This window comes from Bos taurus, chromosome 5 (assembly GCF_002263795.3).
Source record: "Bos taurus isolate L1 Dominette 01449 registration number 42190680 breed Hereford chromosome 5, ARS-UCD2.0, whole genome shotgun sequence".
NCBI classification, from domain to species: Eukaryota; Metazoa; Chordata; class Mammalia; order Artiodactyla; family Bovidae; genus Bos; species Bos taurus.
In genome coordinates this window covers 102,496,065-102,515,474 of record NC_037332.1, presented here as the reverse complement: position 1 = coordinate 102,515,474, position 19,410 = coordinate 102,496,065, and the positions used below count along the sequence as shown (strand labels likewise).

At 45.5% G+C, this 19,410-nt stretch overlaps 2 protein-coding genes across 2 annotated transcripts in view; one reads left to right on the top strand and one right to left on the bottom strand.

Moving 5' to 3' along the window:
• LOC112446746 (antigen WC1.1-like) overlaps window positions 1–9,420 on the top strand; it is a 44,183-nt gene extending 34,763 nt beyond the window's left edge. The window contains 8 exon segments of the mRNA XM_059887257.1: window positions 3,067–3,381; window positions 3,706–3,747; window positions 3,837–4,155; window positions 5,281–5,411; window positions 5,802–5,894; window positions 6,194–6,256; window positions 7,865–8,008; window positions 9,225–9,420. Of these exon segments, the coding sequence (XP_059743240.1) occupies window positions 3,067–3,381; window positions 3,706–3,747; window positions 3,837–4,155; window positions 5,281–5,411; window positions 5,802–5,894; window positions 6,194–6,256; window positions 7,865–8,008; window positions 9,225–9,370 (1,253 nt within the window). The 3' untranslated portion in view covers window positions 9,371–9,420.
• Window positions 9,421–11,713: 2,293 nt separating this feature from the next.
• LOC786796 (antigen WC1.1) overlaps window positions 11,714–19,410 on the bottom strand; it is a 118,566-nt gene continuing 110,869 nt past the window's right edge. Inside the window, 9 exon segments of the mRNA XM_059887262.1 lie at window positions 11,714–11,916; window positions 13,158–13,304; window positions 14,192–14,338; window positions 15,641–15,724; window positions 15,939–16,034; window positions 16,441–16,560; window positions 17,222–17,536; window positions 17,625–17,666; window positions 18,025–18,339. Coding sequence (XP_059743245.1) covers window positions 11,798–11,916; window positions 13,158–13,304; window positions 14,192–14,338; window positions 15,641–15,724; window positions 15,939–16,034; window positions 16,441–16,560; window positions 17,222–17,536; window positions 17,625–17,666; window positions 18,025–18,339 — 1,385 coding nt within the window. The 3' untranslated portion in view covers window positions 11,714–11,797.

The window sequence follows — 19,410 nt, the reverse complement described above, 5'->3', positions numbered from 1 at the left end:
GCTTTGCAAGGTGATCCATCTAAGGGTATTAAGGCTAAGGAGGTGATTAGGCTGGGCTCAGGTGATTAATGCACATTGTTCCAGCTTAATCTCACCATCCCAAGGTCCTTATTAATCACATCTGTGAAGCCCCTTTCTAAATGTAAGGTAACATATTACAGGCTCCAGGATTGGGATGTGGACATTTCTGGGAGTTCATTATACTGTCGACCACCTCACTGTACACATCACATCCTTTCACACAGTCTTTAGAAGTCTTGTCAGGAAGCAGGATTCAGCTCCCCTGCCCTGTAAGTGCTGGTTGGTCTTCCTCTGTTCATAACCACTACATCCTTGTGGTTGAAATAGAAAGGTGGATCAGATCAGATCAATTGCTCAGTCATGTCCGACTCTTTGCAACCCCATGAATCGCAGCACGCCAGGCCTCCCTGTTCATCACCAACTCCCGGAGTTCACTCAGACTCACGTCCATTGAGTCAGTGATGCCATTCAGCCATCTCATCCTCTGTCATCACCTTCTTCTCTTGCCCCCAATCCCTCCCAGCATCAGAGTCTTTTCCAGTGAGTCAATTTTTCTCATGAGGTGACCAAAGTACTGGAGTTTCAGTTTTAGCATCATTCCTTCCAAAGAAATCCCAGGGCTGATCTCCTTCAGAATGGACTGGTTGGATCTCCTTGCAGTCCAAGGGTCCAAGGGACTCTCAAGAGTCCTCTCCAACAGCACAGTTCAAAAACATCAATTCTTTGGTGCTCAACCTTCTTCACAGTCCAACTCTCACATCCATACATGACCACTGGAAAAACCATAGCCTTGACTAGACGAACTTTTGTTGGCATAGTAATGTCTCTGCTTTTGAATATGCTATCTAGGTTGGTCATAACTTTCCTTCCAAGGAGTAAGCGTCTTTTAATTTAATGTCTGCAATCACCATCTGCAGTGATTTTGGAGCCCCAAAACATAAAGTCTGACACTGTTTCCACTTTTTCCCCATCTATTTCCCATGAAGTGATGGGACCAGATGCCATGACCTTCATTTTCTGAATGTTAGAGCTTGAAGCCAACTTTTTCACTCTCCACTTTCACTTTCATCAAGAGGCATTTTAGTTCCTCTTCACTTTCTGCCATAAGGATGGTGTCATCTGCATATCTGAGGTTATTGATATTTCTCCTGGCAATCTTGATTCCAGCTTGTGCTTCTTCCAGTCCAGCGTTTCTCATGATGTACACTATATATAAGTTAAATAAACAGGGTGACAATATACAGCCTTGACAAACTCCTTTTCCTATTTGGAACCAGTCTGTTGTCCCATGTCCAGTTCTAACTCTTGCTTCCTGACCTGCATACAAATTTCTCAAGAGGCAGATCAGGTGTTCTGGTATTCCCATCTCTTTCAGAATTTTCCACAGTTTATTGTGATCCATACAGTCAAAGGCTTTGGCACAGTCAATAAAGCAGAAATAGATGCTTTTCTGGAACTCTCTTGCTTTTCCCATGATTCAGCGGATGTTGGCAATTTGATCTCTGGTTCCTCTGCCTTTTCTAAAACCAGTTTGAACATCAGAAAGTTCACAGTTCACATATTGCTGAAGCCTGGCTTGGAGAATTTTGAGCATTACTTTACTAGTGTGTGAGATGAGTATAATTGTGTGGTAGTTTGAGCATTCTTTGGCATTGCCTTTCTTTGGGATTGGAATGAAAACTGACCTCTTCCAGTCCTGTGGCCACTGCTGAGTTTTCCAAATTTGCTGGCATATTGAGTGCAGTATTTTCACAGTATCATCTTTCAGGATTTGGAATAGCTCAACTGGAATTCCATCACCTCCACTAGCTTTGTTCGTAGTGATGCTTTCTAAGGCCCACTTGACTTCACATTCCAGGATGTCTGGCTCTAGATCAGTGATCACACCATTGTGATTATCTGGGTCATGGAGATCTTTTTTGTACAGTTCTTGTGTATTCTTGCCATCTCTTCTTAGTGTCTTCTGCTTCTGTTAGGTCCATACCATTTCTGTCCTTTATCGAGCTCATCTTTGCATGAAATGTTCCTTTGGTATCTCTGATTTTCTTGAAGAGATCCCTAGTCTTTCCCATTCTGTTGGTTTCCTCTATTTCTTTGCATTGATCGCTGAAGAAGGCTTTCTTATCTCTTCTTGCTATTCTTTGGAACTCTGCATTCAAATGTTTATATCTTTCCTTTTCTCCTTTGCTTTTTGCTTCTCTTCTTTTCACAGCTATTTGTAAGGCCTCCCCAGACAGCCATTTTGCTTTTTTGCATTTCTTTTCCATGGGGATGGTCTTGATCCCTATCTCCTGTACAATGTCACGAATCTCATTCCATAGTTCATCAGGCACTCTATCTATCAGATCTAGTCCCTTAAATCTATTTCTCACTTCCACTGTATGATCATAAGGGATTTGATTTAAGTCATACCTGAATGGTCTAGTGGTTTTCCCTACTTGTTCAATTTAAGTCTGAATTTGGCAATAAGGAGTTCATGGTCTGCGCCACAGTCAGCTCCTGGTCTTGTTTTTGCTGACTGTATAGAGCTTCTCCATCTTTGGCTGCAAAGAATATAATCAATCTGATTTTGGTGTTGACCATCTGGTGATGTCCATGTATACAGTCTTCTCTTGTGTTATTGGAAGAGGGTGTTTGTTATGACCAGTGCATTTTCTTGGCAAAACTCTATTAGTCTTTGCCCTGCTTCATTCCGTATTCCAAGGCCAAATTTGCCTGTTACTCCAGGTGTTTCTTGACTTCCTACTTTTGCATTCCAGTCCCCTATAATGAAAAGGACATCTTTTTGGGGTGTTAGTCCTAAAAAGTCTTGTAGGTCTTCATAGAACCGTTCAACTTCAGCTTCTTCAGCATTACTGGTTGGGGCATAGACTTATATTAATGGACAAAGTCAGGTGAAAGTGAGGCAAAAGTCAGTCTTCTCATCCAGTGGACATCTCCTCTGCTGGGTTGGGGATGTATGGTCACAATTTCTGGGGGAGAGGAAAACCCAGAGCACTGAGTGGAATGTTCACTCTGTCCCATCTCCTCCCTTTCAATCTTAAGAGTTCCTGGCCCTCAAGATGGTGAGCAAGGACCAGCAGTGTGCTGGGTGGCTGGAAGTTTTCTACAGCGGGACTTGGGGCAGTGTTTGCCACAGCCCCATGGAAGATATCACGGTGTCCATGATCTGCAGACAGCTTGGCTGTGGGGAGAGTGGAATCCTCAACTCTTCTGTTGCTCTTAGGGAAGGTTCTAGACCCCAGTGGGTAGATGGAGTCCAGTGTCGGAAAACTGACACCTCTCTCTGGCAGTGTCCTTCTGACCCTTGGAATTACACTTCATGTTATCCAAAGGAGGAAGTCTATATCTCGTGTGCAGGTGACTTACTGTTTCTGTGTCTATCTCAGCCCTGTAGGATGTCATTAGTGCAGTTTTATATTTTGCAATCTAAGTGATGAATTTAGGTTGAATCTACAAAACGTGTGTGCTTGTATTTGTAGTGGAATGTGGAGACAAATATATAAACAGTTACAGTTGTTTCAGCTAGTGGTCACTTGCAGTGAATGCTTCAGTCCAATAGATAATGAGCCTGTATTTACCCTTGTCGTTTGGACTGAACCAAGGATGATAGATATTCATGTTTGGGGACAAGCCTACCCCTAGCTGTCCCTGATCCAGCATTTCTCATCATTGCTTCTACAGGAGGGAGACACCAGATCTGTCCAACTGCTGCCTTCTGCACAGGTACGTCAGCCCCGCCCCCGCCCCTGTGGCTCCCAGGGGCTCCTTCTTCCCACCAGGGGCAGTCACAGGAAGGGCTGCTGCCTTTTCAGACAGAGAGAAGCTCCGGCTCAGGGGAGGAGACAGCAAGTGCTCAGGGCAGGTGGAGGTCTGGCACAGCGGCTCCTGGGGCACTGTGTGTGATGACTCCTGGAGCCTGGCAGAGGCTGAGGTGGTGTGTCAGCAGCTGGGCTGTGGCCAGGCCCTGGAAGCCGTGTGGGCCACAGGGTTTGGCCCTGGAAATGGGAACATCTGGCTGGACGAGGTGTGGTGCAGGGGCCAGGAGTCCTCCCTGTGGGACTGTGCTGCGGAACTCTGGGGGCAGAGTGACTGCAAGCACGAGGAGGATGCTGGTGTGAGGTGCTCTGGTGAGTGAGAGGCTCGGGGTCTGCCCTGGGTGAGCTGGGGCAGCACAAGGACAGTGGGCTGGGCTGGGGGTGGTGCGGAGTTTGTATTCAGACAGTGTCCCGGTCCTGGGGCCCTGATCTATGATGCAGAACCCGGGAGGACTGGACACTGATGTTGTGGAGACTGAAGGGTGATTTCAGGGCTCAGGAGAGAAAAATGGGCTGCCCTGCATCTGGTCAATCACCCTGCTCCCAACTCCTGTTTTTTCTCTGGGTGAGAAAATTGCATTGCCTCCCCAACCACACCCTAGTAAGTGGCTCAGACAGTCAAGAATCTGCCTGCAATGCAGGAGACTGGGCTTTGATCCCTCAGTCAGGAAGATCCCCTGGAGGAGGAAATGTCAACTCACTCCAGTATTCTTGCCTGGAGAATTCAATGGACAGGGGAACCTGGTGGGCTGTAGTCCAGGGGGTCACAAAGAGTTGAACATGACTGAGTGACTAACACTTTCACTTTCACCTATTTCTGGCCAATTTCCTTTCTCCAAACTCCTACTATTTTTGGCTGTAAGAATTACATTGCCAGCCCCGCAACTGCCCCCAGTAAGTATAGTGCCAGGATTCCTGGGCAGGGTAGATATTCAGAGTCTTGGGACCTGTTCTGTGGATTCTCTGACAATGAAAGAGAGGAAAGAGCTTGAGGAGCCCCTGACTGGTGGGGGTGAACCAGAGCATTATGTTGGGGAATTCCTCTGCCTTGGTTCCCTGGGTCAGAGGGTTCTCATGCCCAGGGGTCCAAGGGAGACTGATTCCCATGTTGCAGAGTCTAAAGTTCTCCCACCTGCTTTAAGTGTTGCTCCTCATCAGTGAGATGCGAATTCCAGGCCTGTTTGATCCCCAAGGAGAAGGGATGAACTGGGTTCTCAGAGGCTGTCTTGTCAGGGCAGCTCCCTGATAACCCCTGGCTCTGCCTTGGAGTCACACTGGCCAGAGTGGAGTTGACTCATCTCAGGACGAGACCCAAGGGAGCCCAGTCACTGTCTAAGGCTGGAACACCATCGTCTGGAGCTCCCGGAAATGCTGGCTCAGGGATTTCTCTGTGCCCAGGACCTTCTCCACACCCTCTTGCCTTGTTCTCCTTAGGGACCAGAACAACCTGAAATCCTCTCCCTGGTGCCTTCTCCCTGCCTGAGGTCCTCTGCTTCATATTGGGAGTCCTTCTCTTCCTGGTCCTTGTCATCCTGGTGACTCAGCTGCTCAGATGGAAAGCAGAGTGCAGAGGTGGGCTGCAGGGGGACCTGGAGACCAGGGAGAGTGTGTGGAGGCAGGAGATGGAGCAGATGTGAGGAGAGGAACCTGGGCCAGGTCTCTGTTCTGAGTCTGCAGACTCCATGTGCTCTGTGCTGATCTCTAAAGGCTGAATGTACACAGGTTCTTAGGACTGGGATGTGAACTCTCATATGACGTGGCCTCTTCTGTGAGAGAAGAAAGAGTTGAGGCTGAGCTGTGGATTCAGGTCAGATGAGGAGAGAAGGTGCCAACACGATGCATGGGGTGGAAGACAATGCTGAGGTCCCAGCAGCCCATGTGAGCACTGGGGAAGATGAAGGGTGGGCTGGCTGGATTGGAGTATCTGGAGCAGCATCTCTGACCTGTTGGGGGATCTCTCAGCCTTATCCAGCTATGAAGATGCTCTTGCTGAAGCTGTGTACGAGGACCTAGATCACCTTGTGACACAGAAAGAGGATCTTCTGGGCAGCCCAGGTGGGTGTCTCTGCCTGCCCTCCTGGGACTTCTGGTTGTCATCACCCACTGGCTATGCACATCTTCTCAGTGTCTGCAGACCTCATGTATGCCCCAAGCTCACAGAGGCGGCTCTCCAAAGAGGCAGGATGGCCTCTCAGAGCTCCATGAGCCCCGAGCCTCCATCTGTGCTGCAGTAGCCAGGCCTGTCTCCGCGTTTCTTCTCAGTCTTAACACATGTTCCGTGGGTGTCTGGAGGGTCATTTCTGTGTATTCTGTGACATTTTTCTACACGTTATGAGTCCTATCAGATGACTCAGTGAATAAAATGCCATGTTACATGAGGGACAATGAAGACAACAATGACCACAGATCTGATCCAGGTAATAGAGGTGGACCCGCTGAAATTGGATGTTGGGGAGGAGAGTTTCCCTCATAGAGATGAGATGCAAGGGAAACAGTATTCCTTTAATGGACCAGAGGGATCCCTTGTGTCCAGATGGGGTCTGTTCTCCCCCTTCTCTAGCTGTTCTGCAATGTCTCATGCTGGGGCTGGGCTCTCTGTGTCCTTAGTCACTCTCATTCGGTCACAACAGGCACATATTTAAAAGAAAACATTATCTGGAAACATCTCTAAAATCATTGTGGATGGTGACTGCAGCCATGAAATTAAGACACTCGCTTCTTGGAAGAAAAGCTCGGACAAACCTAGACAGTGTATTAAAAAGCAAAGACATCACTTTGCTGACAAAGGTCCGTATAGTCAAGGCTATGGTTTTTCCAGTAATCATGTACAGTTGTGAGAGCTGGACCATAAAGAAGGTAGAGCACTGAAGAATTGATGCTTTTGAACTGAGGTGCTGGAGAAGACTCTTGAGAGTCCCTCGGACAGTAAGAAGATCAAATCAGTCAATATTAAAGGGAATCAACACTGAATACACATTGGAAGAACTGATGCTGAAGCTGAAGCTCCAATACTTTGTCCACCTGATGGGAACAGCTGACTCATTGGAAAAGACCCTGATGCTGGGAAAGATTGAGGGCAGAAGGTGAAGAGGGTGACAGAGGATGAGATGGTTGGATGGTGTCACCGATTCAATGGACATGAACTTGGAAAAACTCTGGCAGATGGTGAGGGACAGGGAAGCCTTTCATTCTGCAGTCCTTGGAGTTGCAAAGAGTCAGACATGACTTGGCGACTGAACAACAACAACAACATCTGGAAAACATAATTTGTCAAAATTTTATAGTAATGCTCATTGGTATAAGAGTTGCTTTGAGATATGTAATTTTAATCGGGAAATGTTGTTGTTGTTGTTGTTGAGTTGCTCAGTCATGTCTGACTCTTTGTGACCCCATGGACTTCAGCACGCCAGGTTTCCCTGTCCATCATCAGCTCCTGGAGCTTGCTTGAACTCATGTCCATTGAGTCAGTGATCCTATCTAACTATCTCATCCTCTGTCATCCTCTTGTTCTCCTGCTGTCAATCTTTCCCAGAATTAGGGTTTTTTCTAATGAGACAGTTCTTCACATCAGGTGGCCAAAGTATTGGAGCTTCAGCTTCATCATCAGTCCTTCCAGTGACTATTCAGGGTTGATTTCCTTTAGGATTGACAGTTTTGATCTCCCTGCAGTCCAAGGGACTCTGAAGAGTCTTCTTCAACATCACAATTCAAAAGCATCAATTCTTTGATGTTCAGCCTTCTTTATGGTCCAACTCTCACATCCATACATGACTACCGGAAAGACCATAGCTTTGATTATATAGACATTTGTTGGCAAAGGAAGTATTGATATGTATAAAATCATTTGTTTGGTTTATGGGCACACCAGCATGAAATACAACCTTAGAAAAAATTCTGTTGCAGCAAAGAGTGACTGGTACTTTTGTTTAGTGGCTCAGAAACTCTGGGTCAGAAGGGATCTTAGGTATTTCCCAGACCAACCCACTTCCTGTGGTTTCATCTGACCCTTGCTCTGCCTTTGGAAGCCCCAGATCAGAGGACTGATGCCCTTGGTGAGGATTACGATGATGCTGAAGAGGTACCATTGCCTGGGGCTCCTTCTGCCTCTCAGGGGAGTGAGGAGGAAGTGCCCCCAGAGAAGGTGGATGTGACGAGGTCCTCTCAGACAGGTGAGTGGAGTTAGCTGATCTCCTGCAATCTTTGGTCTCTATCCTGGAAATGGTGAATTTGAGCTGCTCAGTGTCCATCCCTCATAGATATTCCAATTTTGGATGACCTCAAATAGTTGATAGCATCATTTTGATCTTATTCCTTTCTTTAATGCTTTCAGACTCCTGGGGAGAAGAGGAAGCACTCTAGTATTAGTAACTGTGTCTGCATGGCTTTATCCTTCATGTGCCTGCATTAACACTTGCAGATTACTTGAGCATATTTACCTAATACAAAAATAGAATAACTGAATAACCTTTTGTGCTGTCTCATATGTGAAATGCAGTTAGAGATTTTAAAGACTATGTTAGTATTGGAATTTGTAAAGCATTTTTATACTTTAAAATGCACTCTGACCATAGGTCAACCCAAATATGTGTAAAGTGGATGGTATATATGGCCCTAAAAAACAAAAGCATGATGGTGGATTATGGACTCAGAATTTGTGGGCAGGTTCATGTTAATCTGCTCCACACATTTCAGTGGCCAAGGAAATACACTCATTCTCCATCAAGGGTATTTCTCCATCTGAGGTTCATGTGTTTCCTGGGGGAGGGGCAACTGCAGAAGGATCCTGTGGTTGCTTTTTGTGGGCTTTGGGGAACACAAGTCAAGACCACCAAGAGCAGAGTTGGATGGTCAGTGAGGAGCTGAGATTTCTCCAGATGTGATCTTCTACCTCCCTCTTCTTGTTGATTCAGACCTGTTGATTATGAAAAAAGAAAATTTTATACCCCTTCTAGAGATTCTTCCCTTCTTGGGCATCTCCTTGCTGATTGTGTAGCCTGGGAACAGATCTTTAATCCAGGATTTCCCATTTGAGTTGAGACCTCAGATGGGCTGAATCTTTTTTTGGGGGGTTGGGGGTGGGGAGGGGCAGTGCTGCAAGACTTGCAGGTCTTAGTGCCTGAAACAGAAATTGTACCTGGGCCACAGAAGTGAAAGCACCAAGTCCTGACCACTGGACCACTAACTAGCCAATTCCTGGGCCAGATCTTGAGAAGACAGCCCTGATCCATCCTCACTGAAATAAACATGAAATAGCCTGAGCCTCCCTGAGTGCACCTGGATCCCAGGGATGCTTTGTCATCACCACTTATTTGACTCACTTCCACCACAGGGCTCTGTCAGGTCCCTTTGCTTCAGTTCTAATCAAATGTTTCATTCCTACTTCAGGTTCTTCTCTGAATATCTCTAGAGAGGTGGCTGATCCTAGGGAAGAAGAAGAGAGCCCCTGGTTGCTCCAGGGGGAGGAAGCAGACACTGGGTACGATGATGTTGAACTAAGTGCTCTGGAAACATCCATAGTTACTTCCCCATGATGTATTAAATATGAGATGTTGTCTCAGATATTCTAATTGCCCATATTTTAATAGAGTAGTGCTGACCTATAATTGTATTATATGGAAATTGCTCATAATGAAATATTCTCAATAAAATAACTTTTTGCTTTGTTGACAATGGCAAGATTCATTCCAAATGCTCTTAGAGGATTGGTACTCAATCACAATTTCCTTATAAGGAAATACCAGATGAGTGAACTGACTTGTCTCACCTCCCCCAAATGCTAATTAAGGCATGACTTCACTCAGGCTCAGAAATGCTCCAGGTCACTCTTCTTAGACAGCAGATTCTAAACTTTGTCCACACTCACACCTTCATTCTTAGCAAGGTGAACTTGTGTGGGGGGCGGAAATCCTAAACCTTCCTATATGCTCTTCCCCTTTCCCGAGATGTCACACCATCTGTTTTTATTCAGTTATTGGGCACCAGATTGGGTGTGAGTTTCAAAGTTGAGGGTAAGAAATTGGCTGGTGGAAGAGAATGCATACAGCTTTCCTTAACCTGCCTAAATTCTCAAGGCCAATTAAAAATCTCACTCTACATAACTACCTCTTCCTTTTTATCTCCCATTCCCTAGGTTACTTTTTTCAGTTTTTTCCTCAAGTGCATATAGACTCTTTATCTCTCTTCTCCCATGTCTAGTTGGTTATCAAATCCTTTTAAATCCAGTCTTGCCTCTCCATCACTTTCTACTACTTCTTCAGGATGTTGTCATTTCTTGTCTGTCCAATTATCTAGCATTTAAAGTGAATTACATCAACTCGTATCTCTCTCCAAGTTGGTGAAGGGCAAATCGGTGCTACCTCACACCCTGTATCCAGGTGGGACAAAGTGAAAATGTTAGTCACTCAGTGGTGTCCAAATCTTTGCCACCCTGTGGACTGTAGCCTGCCAGGCTCCTCTGTCCATGAGATTCTCCAGGCAAGAATACTGGAGTGGAGTGGGTTACCATTCCCTTTTTCAGGGGGTCTTCCCCACCCAGAGATCGACCCCAGGTCTCCTGCCCAGCAGGCAGATTCTTTACCATCCGACCCACCACTGAGGGGCATCAGGTGGGATAAAGGGGCAAGAAATTGGAGAATAAGACAGAGGGGATCTAGAAGAAGGGATATAGACAGAAAGATGAGGAATTTGGGGCTATTTGAGTTTTATTGATGTCAATGGAGGCATCTGATACGACTGAACTCTTAGAGGAAGAATTTCAGACCAATAGGCTTCTCTGAAAACACGTTGTTTAAAGAGTCCTTTAATCTGGTAACTGTTGAAAATGTAAATGTGATCCTGCTGTGATTGTTCAGGGTAGAGAAAGCTGTCTTATAGGGGTGACCAAGTAAACAATACATTTCCACAATACCCTGACTCCCGTCCCATTTCATTGTGGACATTTGGAGAAGCTGCTGAACTAATATAAGACCTGAGAGTGCTGGCCTGAGTATGATTTGTGGCCAACCTGTTATTTAGTTGATGGCTCTGGATGATGTCCAAGGCTCCAACCTACACTCATGCTTGTAATCTCTGTAATTTTTTTTTCTGTGCTGGGGATTAGAGATCCCTAGGGCTTCTCCAAGTGCAGCTCATGTGGCCATTTGCCATTGGGAAGTGATGAAATAAGTGACAGAGTAAAGTGAACCTATAAAGAATATTATATTTTATTCCTGATTCACAGTATCCATGAAGCCAAAAGAGCTGGTTACTATAATTCTGGGTGATAAAAATCATATAAAATTATGGGAGAGGAGAGGAGGACAAGATTTCCCACCTAGACTTGGGAGAGTCTCAGGATGAGCCTATTATGGATTGAGTGCTCAAAACTGGCCAGGAGTTGGTGAATAGACTTTTGGACTGTTTAGATCAGGAAGATGAGGGCAATCATTCCAAGTTATCCATGTGGCCTGTGAAGGGGCCTTTTGTGAGGGGTGGTTTGGGAGGGTTTATCGTTCCACGGTCTGTCACAAAAACAAGAAAACTTCTCTGCAGAGTATTAATTATGACAAGGCAGCCAGAATGTCATGTGGGGAAAGTATTTATAGGAAATTCTTTCCTATCTGTAGTGCACTTAGCATGTTAAGCTTGGAGGCCTGTCCTATGTTATTTGGGAAGACCCAGTGAAAGTCTCTAGGATTTTTCTGAAACCTCACAGGCACTTACCACCCATAAATACTTTATTCTGGCAGAATGGAGTAAGTTACAAAGACATGAAAATGTCAGGGATTATGTTTCATGGCAACTTTCAATGTAAAACCCTGTGTCGCAGGTAATGATATGGTTTCTACAGAGGAAAAAAAAAATCCTTTAATCATAGTTCCATGTAAAAACAATAATTATGAAGAAGACAGGATTCTCATTTATTTGACAAAAAATATTACAGAGTTGTCTTTTAAGAATTTCTTGCTTCAAACATGGTGCTACATGGTGCTAAGCTCCACATCATCATATCCAGGCTCTTCTTGTCTCAGGACCAATGAGGACTCCTTCTCTTCCACCCCAGAGTCAACAGTTTCTCTCAGAGACTTCAGAGACATGCCTGAAACAGTAAGGAGAGTCTGGTTTTAGTGGTGACAAAATGACAAGACACAACCTTTGATGGAAGGATAGTAAAAGGGGCCACAAAGTATCTGAGGTGAGGGGGAGCACCCAGCATTGTCTAAAAGTCTAGATTGAGCTACTTCATACTGACTCAGCTACTCCATGCAACATCTTGTCTGGACCTTGGAAGTTGGAAAGAAGATGGACCAATAATGGCCAGGAGTGGAAAGGAGATGTGCATGCCTCTTCAACACTCGGTGGGTCTGATTTCTCAAGAAGTAGAGACAGGAGATGACCTCTGTAGAGTGCCTTAGATGCCCTCTTCTGAGCACCTCAGCAACAGAACCAGCCTGACCTGCAAGCTCTATGAGAACACTCTGGGTCCTCTGTCAGATGCCAGAAATGGGCAACTCAACCAAATTTCACAACCTCCTGCTCCCCAGGGACCATATCCCCACATATAGGCAGAAAGCCTAGTCCTTGGGAATGAGGGTCTTCATCTGGCAATTGAAGTGAGAGAAAATTTTCTCTTGGTTCCCATCTAGTGCTGAGATTTATGATTCTGTAGTTAAGGCTATTTCAGATTCTGCTTTAATAGTGAGCAATCAACTTTAAATATATGGTTACACAGATTTCTCAAAACAAGCTTTATAGCTCATAAATTTAATTTATACTGCCATTAAAAACATTTCAGATTAGTTCTCACAATTTGAAAAATCTCCAAATTTATTGTCAAAACATATATTTCAATTTGGGGTATGAAAATGGAAACAAAGCCTCTGTAACTCATACAAATGTGTCTTTATCCAATTGATGATGGACATGGACAAGAGAACACAGTATGTTCTCCTCTTAGAAGAGATGAAGTAGCTCCAATATTCCAGAGATAATAAAAAGTCAATAATACCTGGTATATGTGGTGCATGCGTGCTCACTTGTGTTTGACTCTTTGCAACCCCGTGGACTATAGCCCACAAGACTCTTCTGTCCACATGATTTTCCAGGCAAGAATACTGGAGTGGGTTGCCATTTCTTTCTCCAGGGACTCTTCCTGACTCACGGATCGAATTCAAGTCTCTTTTGTCTCCTGCATTTGCAGGCAGAGTCCTTACTACTGCACCACCAGGGAAACCCAAACAAGGCTACCCCAGTTCTGATAGTAAAGAAACACTGACTGTTGATGAGTCAAACTCATCTTCTCCATGATGATGAAGTTAGGCTACTGAGCTGTCAACTCACCAGTCTGGGAATACCTGGCACCACCTCTATCATCTGGGAAAAAGTTATTCTCATTCATCCCAGGGAAGAAAGGATTTATGGGAACAGGTAACTCATCAACATCATCATAACCATTTCCTATGGTGTTGATGTTCTGTCCCGGAGGCTCTGAAAACAGATAAGAACTTAGGTGAAAAAGCAAAATATGAGTTGGACTAAGTGATGCTCCAAGTCCCTTCTGAGGCAGAGATTCAAATAAATGACTAATATATACTCCATATTCCAGGGCTGTTAAAGGCATGTAGTTTATTTCAGTGTGCTCAGAAATCATTTAAACCTTCTAAATATTCCAATATATCAGGGTCAATCATATTTTTCTAGTATGGTCTCTCATATCATAAAGCATCAACAAAATCTATAATGCTATGAGTTTTAGGTACTCTTTTTGAGCATGTGGTACAGAGTTGTAACACATACTATGCACATAAAAGTGACTGGGGAGCATGAACCTGATCCAAGAGAACCCAGGTGTCTGTGCTCTCTGAAGCTCTGGAAGACACAGAGCTGGTGGGAGAGGGAGCCTGGACATCTGTTACTCAGAGACAGGATATTCCACCATCCCAGTTACAGGACGCCTGGGTTTCAGTCCCTTTTAGTCGTCCATCTTTACTAACTGGAAAAGGTCCAGGAAGGCATTCTTCTTTCTCTGTGCATGTGAGCATGCTCAGTCATGTCCGACTCTCTGCGACCCCACGGACTATAGCCTGCCAGGCTCCTCTGTCCATGGGATTCTCCAGGCAAGAATACTGTAGTGGTTTGCCGTGCCCTCCTCCAGGGAACCTTCCCAACCCAGAGATCAAACCCTATCAAGACACAAGACACCCGCTTGTGTCTCCTGCATTAGCAGGTGGAGTCTTTATTATCGCACCACCCGGGAAGCCCATCTAGGTATAAGAGTCTACCCCAATTCCAACAATAAGAACAACTGACTGTTAAGTGGGTCAAAACTCATCTTCTCCACACGATGAAGTCAGGTTACTGAGCTGTCAACTCACTTGTCTGGGAATAACGGGCGCCACCTCTGTCCTCTGGGGAAAAGTTATTTTCATTCATCCCAGGGAAGAAAAGATTTACAGGAACAGGTAACTCATCGACATCATCATAACCATTTCCTGTGGTGTTGATACGCTGTCTCAGAGGATCTGTAAACAGACACGGACTTAGGTGGAATAGCAAAGTATGTGTTGGACTATGTGATGGCCTAAGTCCTTTCTAATGCAGAAGTTCAAACAACTGATAAATATAGACTCTATATTCCAAGGTCGTGTCAAAGGCATGTATTTGATCTCACAGTGCTCAGAAATCATTTAAATCTTTTAACTATTTCAATATATCAGGGTCAGTCATATTTTTCTAACACGGTCTCTCATATCATAAAGCATCAACAAAAGCTATTATGCTATGAGTTTCAGGTACTATTTCAAGCATATGATACAGATTTATAACATATACTGTGCACTTATCAGTGACTGGGGAGGATGAATCTGGACCAAGAGAACCCAGGTGTCTGTGTGCTCTCTAGGGCTCTGGGAGACACAGAGCTGGTGGGAGAGGGATCCTGGACATCTGTTACTCAGAGACAGGATATCCCACCATCCCAGTCACAAGATGCCTGGGTTTCAGTCCCTTCTAGACCTTGGTTGACCTTAGGATCTCACCTCCAGGGGTTGTCCATCTTTATTATCTGGAGAAGACCCAGAGAGGACATTGTCCTTTCTCCAGTTCCTTGTAAGTAAGAGTTTCTGGTAATTGGTAACTACCAGCACTGATCACTCCATATATTCCAGGGCTTATCAATAGCAATATTTGTGTCTCAATATATACAAAAATCCATGAAATAATTAAAATATCAGACTGAATCTGGATCCAACTATAGTTTCCAATGTTCTCTTTAGCCACACAATTTTGAGTTTATCAGTTTCAGATTTTTTTTAAATGGTCTTAAAATCTTTAATGGTACATTAGATAATAATGTACTATTAGATCCATGCATGCTCAGTTGCTTCAGTTGTGTCCAACTGTTTGAGACCCTGTGGACTGTAGCCTGCCAGGCTCCTCTGTCCGTGGGGATTCTCTGGCCAAGACTACTGGAGTCAGTTGCCCTGCCCTCCTTCAGAGGATCTTCCTGATCCAGGGATCAAACCAGCATCTCTTATCTCTCTGCATTGGCAGGCAGGTTCTCTACCACTAGCGCCACCTGGGAAGCCCTACATATTCAGTCTGTAACTGGGTAGAAGTGGCCATGAATACAGAGAACTAGGTCTGACCTTTCCACTTCTGAGGTCATAGAGTGGGCAAGAGAGGGAAAAAGTTGTTGTGAACTAGAGAAAAGAGATCCTTCCCTGTGGATGATTAAGACATCCTGTGATGTCTTAATCACAGGAAGAGATCCTCAGACACAATTCCTCCTCCGCATCCCCGCCATCCAAGGGAAGACCTGCTACCTGAGGCAGAGTCGGGGTCTCCATCCTCTCCATCATCCCCTGTGTAATACGGCAGCTTAGTTGCTGAGTCATCAGACAGGTTACCTGGTAGGGAGAAAAGCATCATAGAAAAATGGAAACCTTTGCCCTGTCATGGTAGGATGCCTGCTGTCATAGTTTAGAGGAAATATTGAGACTTCAGACTTGTAGAGAGAAGGCTTGGAACTCCATGTGAAGTTGGCTTAATAAGGTTAGGTCTCTGTTTGCTGAAAATAACACACAGCCAACTCATGATCAGAGGGGAGGGTGTGGGACTTACCTTGGCTGTCCAACAGGTCCTTCTTCCCTGGTTTTATGATGTCATCAATCTCCTGGTACACAGCTTCATCAACAGCAGCTTCAAAATCAGATAACTCTGGGAAAGTGGCATGAGTTAGAGACTGACCCTGGAGTTAATCCCTTTATCAACAGAAAAGGCCTTCAGTGCTCTCCAGCATTGCCCCTTGGGGAACCACTCTGGGCTGCTCAGGCTCCTTTCTTAGCTACATGGAACAGAACTAGATTTCCTGACCCTGACCTTGATCTCACACTCAATATCCACTGGCACTGTTCACAAAGGAAGTCATAATTCTCAAGAAATTTTACATTCGACCCAGGACCAAGGATTCCATTCTTTCAAATCCTGTTGTCTACTGTAGAAAAGGTGGGATTTTACCAGATAATGAGCATGGAGACCAATACTTGTGCACTTTCTTGATGTCACAACAGACTCAATTCCTTTCCCACCACTTTCCAGATCATTTAGCATCCCTAAGGCCCACCTTGGTGCTCTGCTCTCCATCTGTGTAGCTGAATCCCCAGGATGATGAGGACCATGAAGAGAAGGGCTCCGAGGATGATGCAGATGATCATGGGAAGGGAGAGGATGCCAGGGTCTGGAGCTGAGTCAAAGTGGACCATAGGGTTTTAGGAGGGTCATAAGTCCAGAGAAACCCTTCTGTCCTTATACTGGTCTTCTTCTGAGTCTTCAAGACCATGAAGTCACCAGTAAGACACAATGGGTTTGCCTGAATCCCAAGATGTGATTGACAGAGGTCTTTCCCTGAGCTATGTCAAGTGTCTTCTCATTTTGGTTCTAGAGGATTTTTACAGGATGAAAGTTGGTAAAGCTCTGGAGGACATCAGTTGCCACTGCTTAACAGGATTGTAAACATGAGATCATTAAGGTTTTCTGTACTGATATGGGTAGTTTTGTTGAAATATAAAGATATATAGTGCAGGTGCCTGAAAATATGGGGATCTCCACAATCACACTGCTCAGAGCAGCAGAACCACTTACTTCCATGGCTGGAGGGAACTGCTGTTCTCTCACAGTGAGAGAAGGAAAAAAAGAATGGATTACTGTACTGAGTTAATTGGAAAAAGCCACCAGGTTACATCTATCATTATGGGCATATCATTCTCTCCCAGATCCCAGGAAATCAGATAATAGCTTTTTCTCGAGCCAGAGCACAAAGCAGCAGGTTATCCCAGGAAGTGCTCTGGATACAAACTCACACTTGTCCTCCACTCACTATGATGAACACCGAGCCCCTCACTCACCAGAGCACCTCACACCAGCATCCTCCTCGTGCTTGCAGTCGCTCTGCCCCCAGGGCTCAGCAGCACAGTCCCACAGGGAGGACTCCCGACCTCCGCACCGCACCTCATCCAGCCAGATGCTCCCGTTTCCAGGGCCAAATGTCGCAGCTGGCACAGCTTCCAGGGCCGGGCCACAGCCCAGCTGCTGACACACCACCTCAGCCTCTGCCAGGCTCCAGGAGTCATCACACACGGTGCCCCAGGAGCCGCTGTGCCAGACCTCCACCCGCCCTGAGCACTCGCTGTCTCCTCCCCTGAGCCGGAGCTTCTCTCTGTCTGAAAAGGCAGCAGCCCCTCCTGTGACTCCCCTGGTGGGAGGAAGGAGCCCCTGGGAGCCACAGGGGAGGGGGTGGGGCTGACGTACCTGTGCAGGGGGCAGCAGTTGGACAGCTCTTGTGTTTCCCTCCTGTAGAAGCAATGATGAGAAGTGCTGGATCAGGGACTGCTGGGGCTGGTCTTGTTCCCAAACAAGATTATCAAAGGTCCTTGGCTCAATCCAAACAACAAGTAAAAACAGAGGTTTCATCATCTAATGGGCTGAGACATTAACTACATCTTGCCACAAGCTGAAATTTCTTTATCTTTTTGCTGTTTACCAGGTCCATACCACACAACGAATACAAATACATGGAAACACAGACAGAAACATAGCCCACCTTTTTCTAGATTCAACCTAAATTCATCACTTAGACTGAAAAACATAAAATCACACTAACAACATCCTACGGGGTTGGGACAGACACAAAAACAGAACAGTAATTTACCTGCACATGAGATATAGGCTTCGTCCTTTGGATAGCATGAGTTGTAATTCCAAGGGTCAGAAGGACACTGCCAGAGAGAGGTATCAGTTTTCTGACAACGGATTCTATCTACCCACCGGGGTCTAGAACCTTCCCTAAGAGCAACTGAAGTGGTGAGGCTTCCACTGTTCCCACAGTCAAGCTGTCGGCAGATCATGGACACAGTGATGTCTTCCATGGGGCTGCGGCAGATACTGCCCCAGGTCCCATTGTAGAAAACTTCCAGCCACCCAGCACACTCCTGGTCCTTTCTCACCATCCTGACAGCCAGGAAATCTAAGATTGAAAAGGAGAGGAAACAGGACATAGTGAACAACACCCAACTCAGTGCTCTGGGTTTTCCTCTCTCCAAGAATTTGTGACTATACATCCCTGACCTAGTTGAGGAAATGTCCACTAGGTGACAAGAATGACATTCGTCTCCCTTTCATCTTACTTTGTCTTTTTGTGTCTATTTCTACCACAGTGATGTCATGGATATGAACAGAGAGAAAGACTAATCTGGGTACCTGCAAGCAGGGGGAGCTAGATCCTGCTTCCTGGTAAAATCTAAAAAGGATCTGTGAATGGGATGTGATGTGGATACTGGGGTGGGGGGTGGGTAGGCAGAATAATGAACTCACAAATCTCTACATCATAATCTGTGGAACCTGTGAATATGTTACCTTACATTTGAAAATGGACTTTACAGATGTTACTAAGATAAGGACTTTGGGATGGTGAGACTAAGCTGGAATATTGTGAATTAACCACCTGAGTCCAGCCTAATCACCTTCTTATCCCTGGTATCCTTAAATGGATAACCTTGCAAAGCTCCAGTTAGAGGGAATTGTAAAGAAGAATGCTCAGAAGAGACATAGTTTGCTGTAGGTCTGAAGAAGAAGAGGGCTCTGAGCCAAGGAAAGAGGTCACAAAGAAACCAGGAAAGGCTGGGAAAGGAGTCCTCCCTGTGCCTTCAGGAAGAACGCAGCTCTGTGAGCACCAGGATGTTGGCCCACGGAGACCGTCAGCAGACTCCTAGCAAATAGAACTGAACAGAGTAAATCTGTGCTTTCATTACAGCATCAACGGGATCTCTAGACTTTACTACCACAGGGAACTGAAAAGAGAGCTCTGCTGTCGTGTGGAAACTGTAAGAAACGGCTCTGCCAGGAAACACTGCTGAGAAGAAAGAACAAAAACGTCAGCTGCTGCAGGAGGCAGTGAAAGCACCTCGTCTTCACGTCTGCTGGAACCACAGGTTCCATGGGAGAAAGCCTCCTTCTCTAGTCCTTTCAGCATCTCTCCCTCAGGGCTTAGAACCCCATCCTCCAGCCACCCCCATTCCCCAGCCTGTGGACAGTGTGC